The following is an 18,117-nucleotide window of genomic DNA, read 5'->3' on the forward strand; positions in this document are numbered from 1 at the left end:
GTTGGTTTTTGGGGGTTTTTTTGTTTGTTTTTTTTTTGTTTTTTTAACTAGAACATGTTTTTTGATTATAGATCTCACAAGTTGACCTATGGTTGCTTTTAATGTCTTGATCTGCAGCTGTGGGAGATTTCTATTTGGGAAGTTGCCTCTGGTTTTATAAGGCAAAGCGAACTGGTTGGAAAAGATGAAAGTACTATAATCCTAATACTGGAGTATTGGCTTTAGACCTACCAACATGGTATTGACGTGAGAACACCTTGAATATATTCACCTAGCCCAGATGTTTTGAACCACCGTGTATGTTGGATACATATACTCTTTCCAACTACATGCGTTTATCACAATGTCCTTGGACCTAGTATCCCTCAATCTGAGCATTCGGGAAAGAGAATGTCTTTTTCTCATATTTTATGTGCTGTGTAGTGTGTTTGTATCTTTGTGAGTTAAGAGTAGATACCAATCTGTGAACAAGATCATAATTAACCTAAACATCCTAAATATGGCTATAAGATGCACACACTTGATATAGACATTCATAGATGATGATGCTTAGTATAATAGAGAAGACTGATTCCAGTGAATTTAGAGAGAAAAGGGAAGAAAGAAGATAGTAGAACAATCATAGGTTAGTCCATATGGTTAAGAATTTTTGAAATGAGAAAATATTCAAAGGCTATTTGAATTTTTTTTATTCATTAGATATTGGTAGATACGGTCTGGGCCCTCTCTTACCTTACTGATGCTGGCAACGAACAGATACAGATGGTAATAGACTCTGGAATAGTCCCTCATTTGGTTCCTCTGCTCAGCCACCAGGAAGTTAAGGTTCAGGTGAGTTTTTTATTGATAAAAACATGCCACTATTTGCTTTAAGTGTGACATTTGAACACGGGTAACGTCAATAGTGTAAAGTATTTTTTTAACCTAATAACATATCTGCGATGAAAAGAGTGAGTTATTATATCCCCATTTTAAAGATGGAGAAAATGAGATAGATTACTACAAGAACCTCCTCCTCCCCACCCCCCAACCCCCCCAAAAAAAGCCAAGTTGACTTCTTTGTAAATTACTGATTTCTAACGTAGACCAGGGCAGTTCATATAGCAACTTGGGTAGCATCTGAAACAAGTACTGATTATTTTTTCTACTTTTCCTATTTTTCTTCTTCCACTCTCCTGCTCCTTCCCCCACCCCCCTCCCCACAACAGCTGTCCTTTTTTATTCTCCTTCACTGCACCTGGCAAGTTTAGTTAATGCTTAGCTTCACTGGCACTGTGATAAAGGCTTTGTACTGAAATGTGCTGCTTAGGGGCTTCCTAAATTGTCTTCTCTCAGTTATTTAAAATCTTTTTCTTTAATTTTGTTTTGTTTTATTCTTTTAAAATCCTTCCATATAAATATTTATCCCAAAGAATCTGCATCTAGAAAGAGCCAAAAAAGAGAAGGTGAGAAGTTCACACTTATATTATAAGCAGTAGCTGTCAAACTACGATGGTAAAGGGAGATGCAGCAAGCAGCAAGCTCTCCCTACCCTTCTGAGGTAAATGGCATGCTTTAATCTTAGAATGACTAAGAGCCTATAAAACACAATAATAGCATAAGGAAAACTGTTAACCTGATTCACTATTTCTCAACCATGGCTGGACAATAAAATCAGCTGTGGGAAGCCTAAAGAGAAAAAATTAGTGTATTTCCCTTGCTCTACTCCTAGAAATTCTGTTTCAGTAAATCTGGATATTTCCTAGAAACCTGGGCTTTAAAAAGCTCTTTAGGTTATATTCATGTACTGTCAAAATGGAGACCCACTGCTATAAAATTTAAAGCACTTTAAAGAAAAGAGGGAACACTTAGCTAAATTCAGAAGAATTGATTAATAGAATAATTTGTCATTTAGGGTTATTTGTGGTTTATTTTAAATATTCCTACTAGATTCTTATGAAGTTTGCATTTCTTAAGTGTGGTACTTATGTCTTGGTATAGGTTTTTGGTTTGCATTTTGTTTTTGTTTTTTCAGAATGCATCTTCAGTTTAATACTGGACTTTATTGAGAAAATAGGGCTTGGACTTTCACTTGAGCCAACTCTCAAGGAAAGTTAATGTTCTGTACTTTACCTGGTAACTAATAGAGATTTTTAAAAACTTTTTCAACTTTCATGCCATAATTTAGGAACATAGAAAGAATAATGTAATGAACTATGTAGGTTTCCTCTATATCTCTACTTCCCCACCAAATTATTTTGACACATATTCCAGATACCGTCTAATTTCACCCAGGTTGCATCTCTAAAAAGTAAGGCTATTTTTTTTAACATATCCACAATACCATTAGAGCACTTTAGGAAACCTTAATGTTAAAATCCGATCAGTATCTGAATTTTACTTATTGCCTCTTTTTTTTTTTTTTCTTCACAATTTTACCAAATCAGTATTCAAACAAGGTCAACACATTGCATGTGGTAGCTGTGTCTTTATGTTTCTGTTACTCTACAGCTTTCTTCTCCTTTTTTTCTTTCCCCTATTAAATTTATTTGTTAAAGAAGCTAGACCACTACAAAACGTTTTTGAAAGAAGTTGAACAAGACCTAAATCAGTGGAAAGACATCCATGTTCATGGATTGGAAGATTCAGTATTATTAGAATGGCAGTGCTTCCCAAATTTATCTACAGATTAAATGCAATTCCTGTTAAAATTCATATGGAAATGCAATGGACCCAGAAATAGCCAAAACAATCTTGAAAAAGAACCAAGTTTGGGGACTTCTCACTTCAAAACTTGACTACAAAGCTAGAGAAAACAAAACTTTGTGATTCTAGCATAAGGATAGACGTATTGATCAGTGAAATAGAATCAAGAGTCTAGAAATAAACTTACACATTTATGATCAATTGATTTTCAGCAAGGGTGCCAAGAAAATTCAGTGAGCAAAGAATAGTCTTTTCAGCAAATGGTGCTGAGGCTACTGGATATCCATATGTAAAAGAATGAAGTTGGAGCCCTACTTCACACCATATTTTTTAAAAATTAACTCAGAACGAATCAAACAGCTTAATATAACATTCAGAAGTATAAACCTCTTAGAAGAAAACACAGGCATAAATCTTCATAACCTCAGATTAGGCAGTAGTTTCTTAGATATGACACCACAAGCAACTAAGGAAAAAATAGATAAATTGGACTTCCAAAATTAAAAACTTATAAGGAAACCATCAAGAAAGTGAAAAAGACAACCTACAGAATGGAAGAGAATGTTTGCAAATCATATATATGAAAAGGTATTTGTGTCCAGAATACATAAAGAACTCTTAAAACTCAATAAAAAAAAATGACAACCCAATTTTAATATTTATTTATTTGGTTGTGCTGGGTCTTAGTTGCAGCAGGTGGGCTCCTTAGTTGTGGCATGTGGGCTCTTAGTTGCGGCATGCGTGTGGGGTCTAGTTCCCGACCAGGGATCAAACCCAGGCCCCCTGCATTGGGAGCGTGGAGTCTTAACCACTGCACCACCAGAGAGGTCCCAACAACCTAATTTTAAATGGTTTAAAATTTTAGTGTTCTCCAGAGAAGACATACAGATGGTCCATAAGCACATATGAAGATGTTCAACTTCCTTAGTCATTAAGGCAAAGCAAATCAAAGCCACAGTGAAGTACCACTTTATACCCACCAGGATGGTATAATCAAAAAGACAGTAACAAGTGTTGGCAAGGATGTAGAGAAAGTATAATTCTCATACATTGCTGGTAGGAATGTAAAATGGTACAGCCTCTTTGGAATATAGTTCGACAGTACCTGGAAAAGTTAGATGTAGAGTTATTACATGACCCAGCAATTCCATTTCCAGGTATATATGCAAGGGAACTGAAAACATATTCACACAAAAACTTTTGTATTATCTTATTTTCTTTATGGCCATAATTACTATCTAAAATTATCCTTCATACTTACTTGTTTATTGGCTGTTTCTTCTTACAATAATGGAAGCTCCATATGAGCTGGGTTTGTGTCTGTCCTATTCACTCCTCTGTTCCTAAATCAGTGTCTGACACAACTTGCTCAAAAAGCTTAGGTAGGCATGAATGCATAAAGATATCTTTCATAACCTGGGGCTTCCCTGGTGGCGCAGTGGTTAAGAATCCGCCCACCAGTGCAGGGGACATGGGTGCCATCCCTGGTCCGGGAAGATCCTACATGCTGCGGAGCAACTAAGCCTGTGTGCCGCAACGACTGAGCCTGCGCTCTAGAGCCCATGAGCCACAACTACTGAGCCCACATGACACAACTACTGAAGCCCATGCACCTAGAGCCTGCCCTCCGGACAAGAGAAGCCACCGCAATGAGAAGCCCATGCAGCAACGAAGAGTAGCCTCCGCTCCCTGCAACTAGAGAAAGCCCGTGCGCAGCAGTGAAGACTCAATGCAGCCAAAAATAAATAAAACAAATTTATATAAAATAAATATGTATATATCTTTCATAACCTGCCTAACATACCTTTGTGGTAATAAGAAGTGATCCATATAGAACAACATCTCATTAAATCTTTTTATGTTTCAGACGGCAGCGCTTCGAGCTGTGGGCAACATTGTTACTGGAACTGATGAGCAAACACAAGTAGTTTTGAACTGTGATGCTCTTTCACACTTCCCCGCACTTCTGACACATCCCAAAGAGAAAATTAATAAAGTAAGTATTTTTAAATACTATTTAATAATTAGCATATAAAGGAGCCATTTTCATTTGCAAAATTAGAGACTCAAGTGTCTTTAATACTGATTATTAATATAAACTGTCATTTAGACATTAAGAGAAAATAAAGTATTTTACTTTTTCTGACATGGATTGGTACATGATTTTCCACATATAAAACCGATTGTAAACAGTGCACATTTGGCTCTCTTGGAAATGATGAAATAGAGATAATTGGGTGTTGAATGTTGTATGATTGGAAGATTTTAATACGTAAGTTAAGTAATGTAAGTTTAATATTTTTTAGCTATTTGATAGAGTGTGTGTGCATGTGTGTGTGCTTGTGGAGGCTATGAAAAGGGGGCACTGACTGGTGATGCTGATGTTGGAGTGCATCTGAGGCTGTTGTAGAAGTACGTGGGTTGTTGATTACAACACTGCCGATGATTATAACCCAAGAACCGCTCACCTAAGTGGCCTAGCACCCTAAAATCTCTAACAGGTTCATTAAACATGATCCTGTGATCTGATCCAAAAGAGCCGACTGCACACTAGGAGTAAAACTTGTTTACTACTTTTTTAAAATAGAGAAAATGTTTCCCTTTAGTAAATTCATATGTTTAATAAATTTATTAACTTTGGTAAATTATAGCAATATCCTACATAGGACATTAGGCAGATATTTTGTCTTATTTCATTCTGTGTTTTTAGTATGCATTTATTATCTATGAAAAAACATGACTTGTAATCATCTTGGTAGAAGTAGCACATTGTGGTGTAAAGGGTAGCATAAAAAGATCATTAAGGTAGACCAGTAAAGCAGTCAAACATCTGGTTCCACTTTAACTCTTGAGAGAGATGGTGCAATGAATGACTATTACAAATAAGTATACTAAAACAATCCACTATTTCAGTTTTTGTGTCTCCATTATCATGAATAATTGAGAGATTTATCTACTTTGGCTAGGACTCAATCAGAACAGAAGAGAGAATAAATAAAGCACGCTATGTGAGGAGGACGCTGAATCTCCTTTACAGTTGTTTTAGGATTTGTATTTGTATTGCAGCTCATCGGTTCCTTAGTATTTGTTCAGCCAAGCTTCTTTTGAGTCTTAGTGTTTGGGAACATTGCTTTCAAGAATTTTTTAGAAGGGTTAGTTCATTATGACTTAGACTAGGGTCATTAGCAATTTATCCAAAGAAAAATATGGAAAGGGGATAGGGGAATTCAGATTCCTAAATTTTTTATTATGGAACTTACTCCATAAAATCATTTGGATGTTGTGGTGAATGTGCTTTTTCCTAGTTCAATAGCAGGTTTTATTTTTTAATGAGAAATATTGAAGGGGTCTTGTTCTACAGGAAGCAGTGTGGTTCCTCTCTAACATCACCGCAGGAAATCAGCAGCAGGTTCAGGCAGTAATTGATGCCAATCTTGTACCAATGATAATACACCTTTTGGATAAGGTAAGAAAGTCATCTTGTATGTATCTGCGTAAGAGGAAAAGAATTATGTGAATATATACTTTTCTGTTTAATTACAACCTATACAATGGCATGAGTAGTACAGTAAAATAGTATTAATATTAAAACTTTAAAGCAGTTTTTATGTACAGGAAATAGTTCCTTTTAGAAACCCCTGGCCCTTTTTCTATATCTTTCTTTTATCAAAATTACCATTATCCTGAAGTTTATTAAAAATTCATGTTACTACTACTGACTATAAATGCTTACATATTGTTCCAAGCACTTTACATATATTACTTTATTTCTTTATTACTGTAACTCTGTGAGGTTAAGAATTATTCCCATTTGACAGATGAAGAAACTATGGTATAGACAAATAAATTGCCCAAGATCAAACAGCAAGTAAGTGTGCTATTTAATCATACGCCATATCATTGCATGCTTACATTAACGTTTGGGAAAGAGACAGTTTAAAGTGTCCAATCACAGCATGAGGGTTTTTTTCTCAACACTGACCTGTTAATTAAAGAGAGGATATCTCGATCTTCTTTTCTTCCATGCTTCCTACAAACTGGTAGTAGAGGCTAATTTCCTATAAACTGGTAGATTGGGTTCAATTTTTAGGCAGAAATATTTAATGCACTAATGATTCACATGAGGAGAAACATTCTATCTGTTTGTCCTACATTTAGTGATATTTAGATTAAGTCAGCTCACATGTTGTCAGCCTGTTCCAGCCAATTATTATAAAGTTATTCATCATTCTTTCACATAATGGTTTTTCGGCAGTCATGATGATCGTTACCTAGATCACTTATTATACAAGGAACTGCAAAATGATGACTTTGTAATTCTGCCATTCTTTATGTATTAACCATGATTCTTCAATAAAGAAGAATAAAGAGCTTTTCCTTATCAACTATTGGTTTACTCTAAAATATATTTCATATAGGAAAGGCAAGACAAATGTTTGATTCTTGCTCATTATCACTCATTTTTTGAATGACATGGTTCCCTAATGACCTCAAAAGGAGACGAGTGTAAAGTTTTTAGTGTCATTAAGGAAATGATGGATTTACATATGTGTATATTTTTTATATAAGTTTTAGTCCTTTGTAGTTATTCTTTCTGACGTTCAGGTTGTCCCTGACCAATGGGAACCTCTTAAATTTGGTGCCTGTGTCTTTTTTACATCACTGCAGTAGTTTTTGAGAGCTTCCTACCTTTTGGATGTGATATGATTCCCAGGCTTATCTTGTATATTTTCTGATCTACACCTGGAATTAACTATTTTCCAGGGTGTCCTGGTTCCGTTTTGTAGCAAATGGTATTTAAAGATCATAGTTCAGGTACTAAGGATGATCATTGCTACAAGGTTGTCGTGGTATCTAGGCTTGAATGAACAAAATAGGTGATAATTTTTTTTTTAAAGAAAATGAAAAATATGCATGTTGTAATTTTATGAACATGAGATTCATAAAAAACAAATCATGAATGAACGGAAGCTATCCGATATTACTGGGTATTTAAGATAGCAGTGTTTTTATTTTTACTTCTTCGATTTTATATTTTTATCTCTTTTATGCTGGAAATCTTCCTAAATACATGAACATAATTATTTGACTTACATATTGAGATATATAATATAAAATCTATCAAAATAACAAGACTACATTGACACTAACAACATGATTACTCCACTTTTGAGATTTCCTTGAGGACTTTTTTGTCTTTAGGATGTATTCCATCAATGATGTACTTAAAAAATAAGGGCGCTTGAAATAATTCCTGTATGTGTGGTTAAGATATACAACTTGATATACAGTTAGGTTATTTCTGTTTGTTTTTTATTTGTGGAATTACTTTAGGTTTTGTTTTTTATTTTTATTTTTTTAATTTTAGGCCGCACTGTGCGGCTTGTGGGATCTTAGTTCGCCGACCAGGGATTGAACCTGGGCCCTCGGCAGTGAGAGCGCGGAGTCCTAACCACTGGACCACCAGGGAATTCCCTTGTTTTTTATTTTGTTTTGGTTATATGAAGCATTTATAGTTTCCAAGTAAAGAATAGGTACTTTGTTTTCAAGGTATATACACAAAGGTCTAACTTCTGTTTCTGTTCATTCCTCCCTGTTCTTTCCCTTCCTTTACAGATAATCGTTTTTATTAGTTTTTGGTTTATTCATCTCTTGTTTATACTTTAAATATAAGGAAATGCCTATGTAAAGTTTTTTCCATGTTTTTTGCCAGGTTGTATTTAGGATTACTGGATCTACAAATAGACATATATGTAAATTTGCTATATAATGCCCATCCACCTCTAGAAAGGTTGTCCCGTTTTACACTCCTACCAGTCTCACCAACACATATTTGGGATTTCTCAGTCTGATAAATAAGAGTAGATATCCCACTGCAGTTTTTCTTTTTCTTTTTTTGAAGTATAATTGATTTACAATGTTGTGTTAATCCACTGCAGTTTTAATTTTCATTCTTATTTACATATTTTTTTCTTAATACATCCTAAGCATTTTTCCAAGTTGCTAGTCATCTTAACATTAGTGGCTGGTTATTATTTTATTCTTTAGATTTGCTATAATTAGTTATTCCTATGTTGTTTAAGTTGCTTTTACTTTCTGACTCTTATGTGCTGCTAAGACATTATATGGAAAGATACATAATATTACTTTGTTTTGAATTATTTGCTTGGTAAATTCTGAAAGGTAAGATTACTAAATCATATATATGACTTTTTAAATGATTTTTAAATTTATTTTTTCAATTTATATTTGAAAGACAATATATGAGGGTAATGTCTTTATGACAGTCTCATTAATGGTGGGTATTTTCATTTTTATAACTTAATGTGTTTAAAAGGATACCTTACCCTTGACATTTCTTTGATTAAAGTACAATTGTACATTTCCTCTTTTTTTTTTTTTGACTGATATTATTTTATTTTATCATTGACTTCATTTAATCTGATATCACTGAACAGCAATATCAAGTCAGTTTGTTGCCGGGAAAGTTCACAAAAAGGAATCTCCATTTGTTTAGGGTAATTTGAATTCAAAGCCTTATCTTTATTATATGTATATAGAAAGGCTAGAAGAAAACCTAGGGGAATAAGCAGTTGAAAAATCATTTCAGAAAACACCTTTTCCAGTTTACCCTATATTGCAATTTGTATCCTTTAACTTTGCTTTTACAGGGAGATTTTGGCACTCAGAAAGAAGCTGCATGGGCCATAAGTAACTTAACAATTAGCGGAAGGAAAGATCAAGTAAGTTCAGCTCTTATTTATTTCTCAAAACTGATAAAATAACAGTACCAATAATTCTAAGATTTAGATTTTAGTAAATCATAATTTAAGATAATAGCAAGATAACAGGCATTCTGTGATATATAAAAGTGTCACCTTGACTTCCTTTAGTTATATTTCGTAGATGTGAAGTGTTTTCTTTCCAGCTTCTTGGCCTACAAGAATTTTCTAATCCGTGGTAAGATGAAGCACTTACGGTCAGGGTTGTTTTTTTTGTTTTTTAACAGTGTTAAAAAAAAACAAGACTTTTTAGGTTAATAGGGCAGAATGAAACTGCCTCACAGATTCTCCTTACAAATGAACAACAACAAAAATTGTCTGGCAGCAAACCAAACAAGGAACTAAACTCAACCAGAAAGCTGGGACTAAGAACTAGGGTGAACAATGTGAGGTGCCTAGTGCATAAAATATAAAGAGACACTTAACTCTCATAGTTGTGCAGGTGACAAAGCTTAACATTGTGCCAACTGGCGAAAGAAAATGAGTTTTAAAGGACCCAGATATGGGGGACTTCCCTGGTGGTCAGTGGTAAAGAATCCTCCTTACAATGCAGGGGACGTGGGTTCGATGCACTACAACTACATGATGTAGTTGCACTACAACTACTGAGCTCGTGCACCTCAATTAGAGAGCCTGCCGCAAACTCTGAGCCCGCGTGCTCTGGAACCCGAGCGCCACAACTAGAGAAGAGAAAACCCACATACCGCAACTAAGACCCGTGCAGCCAAAGCTAAAAAAAAAAAAAGTCCCAGATATGTTTCACAGACAAGTAAAAAAGGATGAATTTGGAGCTGATAATTGTCACAAATAAGCTATAGACTGGTGGTGACCAGTGAATCCACTCAAATATGAATACAGAGCAGAATATAAATACAATATGTGGAAATAACTAAATAAAAAAATGATAGAAGAATATTTTGCAAATTTTATGGAACCAATAGAATAGCAAATTGAGAGGTGGCCAGGTATATATGAGTGCTAAATGTTATAGCAAAGAGAGGATGCTCTCACATTGAACAATTGTAGTTTTAAAAAAATAATCATCCAGCCTCTTAACTGATTTCATAATTTCTTAATGTTAGAAAGGATCTCTGAAGGAAGTACTCCTTATGGCAAAGAAATGTGTCATATGAAGTTGAGTGATTCCTTCATTTTCACTTTAGTTTTTTTTTCTAAGTTCATGAAAAATAAACATACTACATTAAAAAGAAAAGAAGGTTAGATTAATGTAGTCTAACTTAACATGTGAGAGGTGAGGTCATATTTCCATATTCAAGATTTTAAAGTCAAAATTATTCCAGTGAGGACTTCCCTGGTGGCGCAGTGGTTAAGAATCCGCCTGCCAATGCAGGGGACATGGATTCGAGCCCTGGTCCGGGAAGATCCCACATGCCACGGAGCAGCTGAGCCCGTGCGCCACAACTACTGAGCCCGGGTGCTACAACTACTGAAGCCCGCGTGCCTAGAGCCCGTGCTCCGCAACAAGAGAAGCCCGCGCACCGAAACTAGAGAAAGCCTGCACGCAGCAATGAAGACCCAATGCAGCCAAATAAATAAATAGTAATGAAAATTTAAAAAAAAATTATTCCAGTGAGATAATAGGGTACACGAATGAAGTTCACTTAACACGTATCATATCATGGTATTTTCATTCTTCAGGTGGCCTACCTAATCCAACAAAATGTTATCCCACCTTTTTGCAATTTGCTGACTGTAAAAGATGCACAAGTTGTGCAAGTAGTACTCGATGGACTAAGTAATATATTAAAAATGGCTGAAGATGAGGCAGAAACCATAGCCAATCTTATAGAGGAATGTGGAGGTAAGTTTATTATAAGCTATTGATATTATTCCACATTTTAATGTTCTTTTTGTAACTACTTTTATTTTCTAACTAATACAGCACTTCTGTATTTTTCTGTCTTAGATAATCAAGTAACAGAATAAAGTAAATACTGTATTCTATATCTGCAGTCCTGCTCAGCTTCTTGCATATGCTTAGGTAACTGAATTGTTGCCGTATATTGAACAGGCACTGTGCTAAGGTACTGGGAAGACAGTGGTAAACAAGACACAGTCCTTGCCCTCAAGGCATGTAGTCTAGTCGTGGAGATAAATATGAACTGATTTAATGTGCTAATTACCCTAATAGAAATGTACAACAAAAGGAAATACCCTAATCCATCCTGGAAGAAGCAGGAAGTGACACCTGAGCTGGATTTTGAGAGATGAATAAGGATTAATAAAGTAAAAAGGGATGAAAGGTGTTCCAGGCAGAAATAACACCATGAGCAAAGTCTGAGGTGAGAAATAGCATTCAGCAAATTATAAGTAGTTTAGTGTTGCTGAATCACAAAATATGAGGTAGAAACTGCCAACAGATAAGGCTGCAGACTTAGCCATTGACCAGGCCCCTGCAGTCTTAGAAGCTTTGTAGCACAGCATATACTTTAGGGCAGTGGTTCCCAAATCTGGCAGTGTACCAGAGCCACCAGGAAGGTAAACAACACGTCTCAGCTTTCAACCCTTAGGATTAACATGTAGACAGAACATGGAAGTCTCAGATGTGGCTGTGGAATAACATGTAAATGTTATCAACTTGGATAAGCATAAAAGTAAAGATCTTTGTGATAGAAGTTGAGAAGTAAATGAAAGGAGGGAGAGGTAACTAAGAGTAGGAGAACCAGTATCTTCAGCTTCCTTAGTAGAGTTCAGAGGCTTGAAAATTAGTAAGAAGTAAGTATTTTTAAAGTTACTAAAGTGACAAATAGAACAACAACAAAAAATGCATAATTATCAAGTTGGGAACAGGACATGGGGAATACTGTTAGGGAAATAATTAGGAAGGGAGTACCAGAAAAATTAAAAGCAGGCATTGTTAAAAAATTTTCCTACTTGTATGTTTTTTTCTTTTACCATATAAACATTTTAATTATTAAAAATTTATTTTTATATATTAAAATAAAAATATAGATCTTGAGCATTGCCTGTCTCACTGGAGGCGAGCCCTAGGAATATGTATCTTACAAACTTCCCAAAGGATTCTGCTGTAGGGTATGACAAGCCATTGGAAGATCTTACCTAGTGAATTGATGTGTTTAAATGGAGCCATGGATATGAGGGGAATGGAACCATTAGAGACAAGCAGGAAACCACCTAGGTGGTTTCCATATATTGTGGTGAGGCCACAATAAATGAAGGCAGTGATAATAGAGAAAAAGGGGAGATGACAAGATTCAAGAAATGGATAGACTTTAAGGTTTTTGAGATTTGATTATAGAGTATTGAGGGTAAGGGGAACTTATTAGTCTGTCTCTCAGATTTCAAACTGTTGTTGAATATCACCAATAAGAATACGGTATAATAAACAGTGTAAATGAAGAATAAAAATTACAAGTAACAAATTGCAAATTTGTTAAATATTTAACAAATTTATTTAAATTTATTTAAATAAATTTATAACAATTTATTTAAATAGCAAATAACAAATTGTGTTTTGGATAGTTTGAGTTTTAGGTACCTGTGAAATATCCTTGTGGAATTATCATACATGTTTAAGATTTTCAACATGTGAAGCTCAGAAAAGAAATGAAGCCATAGATTTATAAATCCTCAGCCTATATGTGGTAGTTAAACTTTTTCATGGAAGGGCCCCATAAAGAGAGTGTGAAAAGTGAGAAACATGCCCAGAACAACTTCTCCACTTAAAGAATAGATAAAGGAAGAACACTCATGACAGGGCAATTTCACTTTAATTCAGAGGCCTTAAAATTAATTATTACCCCTATAAAGCAAAACAATACCCAGTTTGCATATCAGTAGGTTAAGTTTATATATTCTGCCTATGATTTAATAAATTTATTAATATTTACAGGGAAAATTCCCTTTTCCCCTGAAATAGTGTGGTTGATCTTGATCATTTTTCATTATACTTTAATAGCTGTCTTAACATTCATATTTATTAATCACGAGTACTTAAAAGTTTTTTTCCTAAATGCTCACTAGAAAAACTTGGCAGATGCTACAAATTAGAAGGAATTTGCTTTTAACTTTTTTTTTCCTTGCCTCTTTGGGGATGTGTGTGTGTTTGTTTGTTTTTGGCCATGCCACATGGCTTGTGGGATCTCAGTTCCCCGACCAGGGATTGAATCCGGGCCACACAGCAGTGAAAGCCCAGAGTTCTAACCACCTGGCCACCAGGGATCTCCCAGCTTTTAGCTTTTAACAAAGCAATTTTACATGTTATTACTCTTTATAAACACTGATGTGTGTAGTTATTCTGCTGAGTAGATAGATGTCCCATTGCTTATGTTTATATGTAGTTAGACACTCAGATAATTTTTTAAGATAAATATGCTATATCTTTGTGCATAAAACCTTATTATTTATAAGATTCACCTTTAGAATAGATTCCTCAAAATTGGATTTTGTGTTCCCAAGATTATTGTAACTTTTTTGTCACTGCTTTTTAAATATTACCATTATTTCACTTCATAAAATTTCTTACAGGACTGGAGAAAATTGAACAACTTCAAAATCATGAAAATGAAGACATCTACAAATTGGCCTATGAGATCATTGATCAGTTCTTCTCTTCAGATGATGTATTTAATAATTTTATAATTTTCTTAGTTTTATGTATAAACATAAGTCTGGATGAAATGTAAGCTAGGACATATATGTATATATTTTGGGGGAATGGAATTGAAATAGGTACATGACAGTAATGTTACTTATTTCAGAAGTACAAATATTTCAGTATTTTAAAGTCCTTCAAGGTATTAAAAAGTAGTACTAGCTCTAATGGCAAAAAAAAAAAAAAAGATAAGAATTTTTTGACAGTGGATAAATCAGGCTTTATTTTCCCTTGATGTCTTTATAAACAAAACAGTGAAACTAGTATATCCTATAATAAATCCATTATGACAATTATTAGTTAGTCTGTATTTGAATATATTGTCACTGTTATTTTTAGTTGGTGACCAAAAACTAATACAAAGATAAATAGATAAAATGAAAAAAATTATCAAGAAACATAAGTATTTCTTGTACTTATAATAATATATATATATTACTATGTAATGTAAGGTATAGTCCAGAAGAGTGTCTTCAGATTGTCAGTATGTGGTAGTTGAAATTAAAGAATTATTTTTAGTATCGCCTCTTTGGGAAAGTTAAATGTAAAATTAAAGCAGTTGTTTCTTAGAAAATTATAGTGATTATAGATAGAACCACCAGTGGATCTCTTGAATGATTTTCTCAACTTTTCAAAAAAAAAAAAAATGGAATGTTATTAAATATTTTGTTAAGCATGCATGATTTGAGCATTAACTTGACAAGGATAATACTAAAGAAGAATTACAGATTATCAAGCTAAGTCCTATTTAGAATATAATACTAGTTGAAAAGCATACTTTTTTAAAGGTAGTTTTTGTCACATGTCTTAAAGTTGGATTTTTAGAAGTCCTAATTGATAATTAGGTATACCTTATATAAGGCCTTATGATTTCTGATACTTCAATGTGCAGGTCTTGTTTACTCTGTTGCATCATGAAAAGAATAATAAAGGTGATGTGCCTATTTATAGGAACTATACTATAGGTGCATAATTTTGTGGTATTTCAACCTTTAGATATAAGGCATATAGAAAGAATATTATACATTTTTAGCAGAGCTATTATTTTACTACTTTAAGCTCAAAAGTCATTTGTCTCCAATTGCTATTAAAAGATTAACCAAAGAATACACTTACTCTCCAAAAGTGGTAGCATTACAGTGAGTATACTCTCTGAGTTTGAGATGTAGGACCATCTCCAGTGTATTACTTCTCTTTCATTCTTTCAGAAGATATACGTTTTGCATATTCTCTTAAGTTTCCTCTCTTTTTGGCATCCCTTAAGACAAAGCCTTTATAAAGTGTTTCAGGTTTCTAAAGGGGTGGTAGGACAGTGTTGGCACCCATCATCTCCCATACTTTTTTTTTTTTTTTTAATATTTTATTTATTTTTGGCTGCGTTGGGTCTTTGTTGCGGTGCACGGGCTTCTCACTGCGGTGGCTTCTCTTGTTGCGGAGCACAGACTCTAGGCGCGTGGGCTTCAGTAGTTGTGGCTCGTGGGCTCTAGAGCGCAGGCTCAGTAGTTGTGGCCCACAGTAGTTGTGGGCTTAGTTGCTCTGCGGCATGTGGAATCTTCCGGGACCAGGGCTCGAACCCGTGTCCCCTGCATTGGCAGGCGTATTCTTAGCCACTGCGTCACCAGGGAAGCCCTCCCATACTTTTTAAATGGAAATAGTACTACAATGCTATTTTTTTTTAAAACTAATTATCACTTTCTTTTTCCTTTTTTCCCTTAGATTGAAGAAGATCCTAGCCTTGTTCCAGAGGCAATACAAGGTGGAACATTTGGTTTCAATTCATCTGCCAATGTACCAACAGAAGGGTTCCAGTTTTAGAAAGATGTTGTGGAGGTTAGGTACAATGCAGCACTGAGATATATATATATATACACATATATATAAAAAGGTTTGATCCATCAAGCTTGGCTCATGGGATCTGCTGCTGCATTAAATCGGGAAAGAAAATGTGAAGATTTCATTTGGAATCACAGCAAATGCCCAAATGAGGTCAAGATGGCGAGTGGGTGCGAGTGAGAATGAGTGGCAAAATGTAACGAAAACTTTACATGAATGCTTATTTAGGTTGTTCAGAGTAAAAGGGCTACAGGTCACAGATCTTCAGTGCCTGAGGAGGAACATTGACATTATATCAGCTGAGGGGAAAGTGCAGTAATGTCATCTTCAAGCCTTGTAAGCATAAAAGAGAATAGGATGCCCATATAAGTCAAAGGAAAATGAGCCCAGGCCTTGCTATGAAGCAGTGTGTGAATGGACAATGTTGAATGAATGTCTGGCTCAGTGATAGAGAGCCAGGTTCATCTTTGAAATCTAGGGCTCTTCATTCATGAAGCAGACTCCTAGTCGTGGAGTGACTGTGTACGAGAGTATGATTGTGCTGTATGTGAACGCATGCAAGCTTGATTTGCCTTCAGGGGGCTGATAACAAACCTAGTAAATCATCAAAGTGAGATCATAAGTGTTACTGTACACTGGACATGAAAACAAAGACCAGTTCAGCAGCAGACATTGGTGTACTCTGCAGCCTGTGTTTTCTATTTCCCTTCTTCCCTTTTCCCACCCCTCCTTTTTTTTTTCTCTCTTTTTTTTTTTTTTGTGGGTTTTTTTTTTTTAGGTTTTTTTTTTTGTTTTGTTTTTAGGTTTTTTTTTGTGGGGTTTTTGTTTTGTTTTTAGTTTTTATTTACTTTACCTAGTACGGCTTTTTAGTTGCTTCTCAAGTCAGAAAACTTTCAGGAAGGTTTCCCTGTGCATTTGCACCAGATGAATGTTTGATGCTATGAAAAGCTTTCCATATCATCAAAACTAATTTGTGTAGATTTTTGCATGAAAAAAAATCATAAATTTCCCTCAAAATAGACTGTGTTGCAGTACACAAGTTACCATAATAGTATAAAACAGTAAAATGTGCTTTAAAAAGCCATCCTTTTCATTTTCAGAGATAACATAAAGATCTTTGCATGAGGTAAATCTACAGCCTAGTTCATTTTTAGATTTTGTTGAGTCCTGTAAAGAAGAAGAAGAAAAAAGTTTCAGTTGTGGTAGAATACCGTGCTGTGTTTAAATGTTACTTGTTTTCAAACTTTGTTTTCTATGAAAATGATATGGAAACTTCTAAAATGGAATTTGGTGCATATGTACTGCTGAATAAAGACCGATGAAGAGGTTTGAGTAGATGTACAAATCAAGTAATGGTTTGAACACCTTTAATAATATGCCTAATCTGTTCAATTGTTTTAGAATCTTTTTATCTTAGATGTAGGCAGCCATGAACAATCTATTTTGAGCCACTTTAGGGAGAAACCTTTGTATTTTTAAAACTTGCATAAAAGTTATGCAAGTGGTTTTTATAAATTGGAATAATACCTCAGTTTCGAGGTTATGCACACTAAATTAAATGTGACATAAATTAATTTGTACAAAAAGAACTCTTTATAAGGTGGCTCATTGTAGGAAATCCTGTGCCTTCCCCTTTGAGCACAAGTGTTGCATGAACAACAGTTTGCTATAAGAAACATACCAGATTAGCCACCATTAGCATCTATATCTACTTTGTGTTTAAAAATCAACTGGTAATTCTGAAACACTGTAGAATGGATAAAAATTATTTTGTGATCATAACTCTTTGTTGAACTAGAGTATTTTTGCAGCATTCCTTGTCATCAGAAACATGGTTAAAGTTTAAAACTAGAAGCAGCAGAAAACTAGCTTGTAAAATTTATCCAAGTAGAGTGCAGGCTAGGCTGTCTTGGGGAAATAAACATTAAAACTCAAAGCAATGTTTTACATGGGGCGTGTGTCTGTGCTGTGTGGATTTTTTTATATATTAGTGTCAAGTTAAGAGTAACTCAGTGGCTTATGTTTGCTTGTCTTTCATAAGCTTTTGATATAGACCCAACATTACAGAAGAAATTTCTTAAATTATTCAATTTCAGTATAGATGTATTAATAATCTAACTGACTGAATTTGTTCAGGTGACACCATCTTTGCTTCTACTTTCTCCCTGTCCAAACCAAGAT

General features: G+C 34.7%; 2 protein-coding genes across 2 annotated transcripts in view; both read left to right on the forward strand.

The window, feature by feature from the left end:
* KPNA4 (karyopherin subunit alpha 4) overlaps window positions 1–17,890 on the forward strand; it is a 55,338-nt gene extending 37,448 nt beyond the window's left edge. The window contains exons 11-17 of the mRNA XM_082394074.1: window positions 700–831; window positions 4,553–4,681; window positions 6,047–6,151; window positions 9,357–9,428; window positions 11,127–11,289; window positions 13,977–14,071; window positions 15,820–17,890. Coding sequence (XP_082250200.1) covers window positions 700–831; window positions 4,553–4,681; window positions 6,047–6,151; window positions 9,357–9,428; window positions 11,127–11,289; window positions 13,977–14,071; window positions 15,820–15,918 — 795 coding nt within the window. The 3' untranslated portion in view covers window positions 15,919–17,890. The remainder of the gene's footprint in view (window positions 1–699; window positions 832–4,552; window positions 4,682–6,046; window positions 6,152–9,356; window positions 9,429–11,126; window positions 11,290–13,976; window positions 14,072–15,819) is intronic.
* The window catches only part of B3GALNT1 (beta-1,3-N-acetylgalactosaminyltransferase 1 (Globoside blood group)), a 646,348-nt gene that overhangs the window by 570,141 nt on the left and 58,090 nt on the right, over window positions 1–18,117 (forward strand). The gene's annotated exons all lie outside the window — the stretch shown is intronic.

Source organism: Balaenoptera borealis (genome assembly GCF_965194805.1).
Source record: "Balaenoptera borealis genome assembly, chromosome: 5".
In the NCBI taxonomy this organism is placed as follows: domain Eukaryota; kingdom Metazoa; phylum Chordata; class Mammalia; order Artiodactyla; family Balaenopteridae; genus Balaenoptera; species Balaenoptera borealis.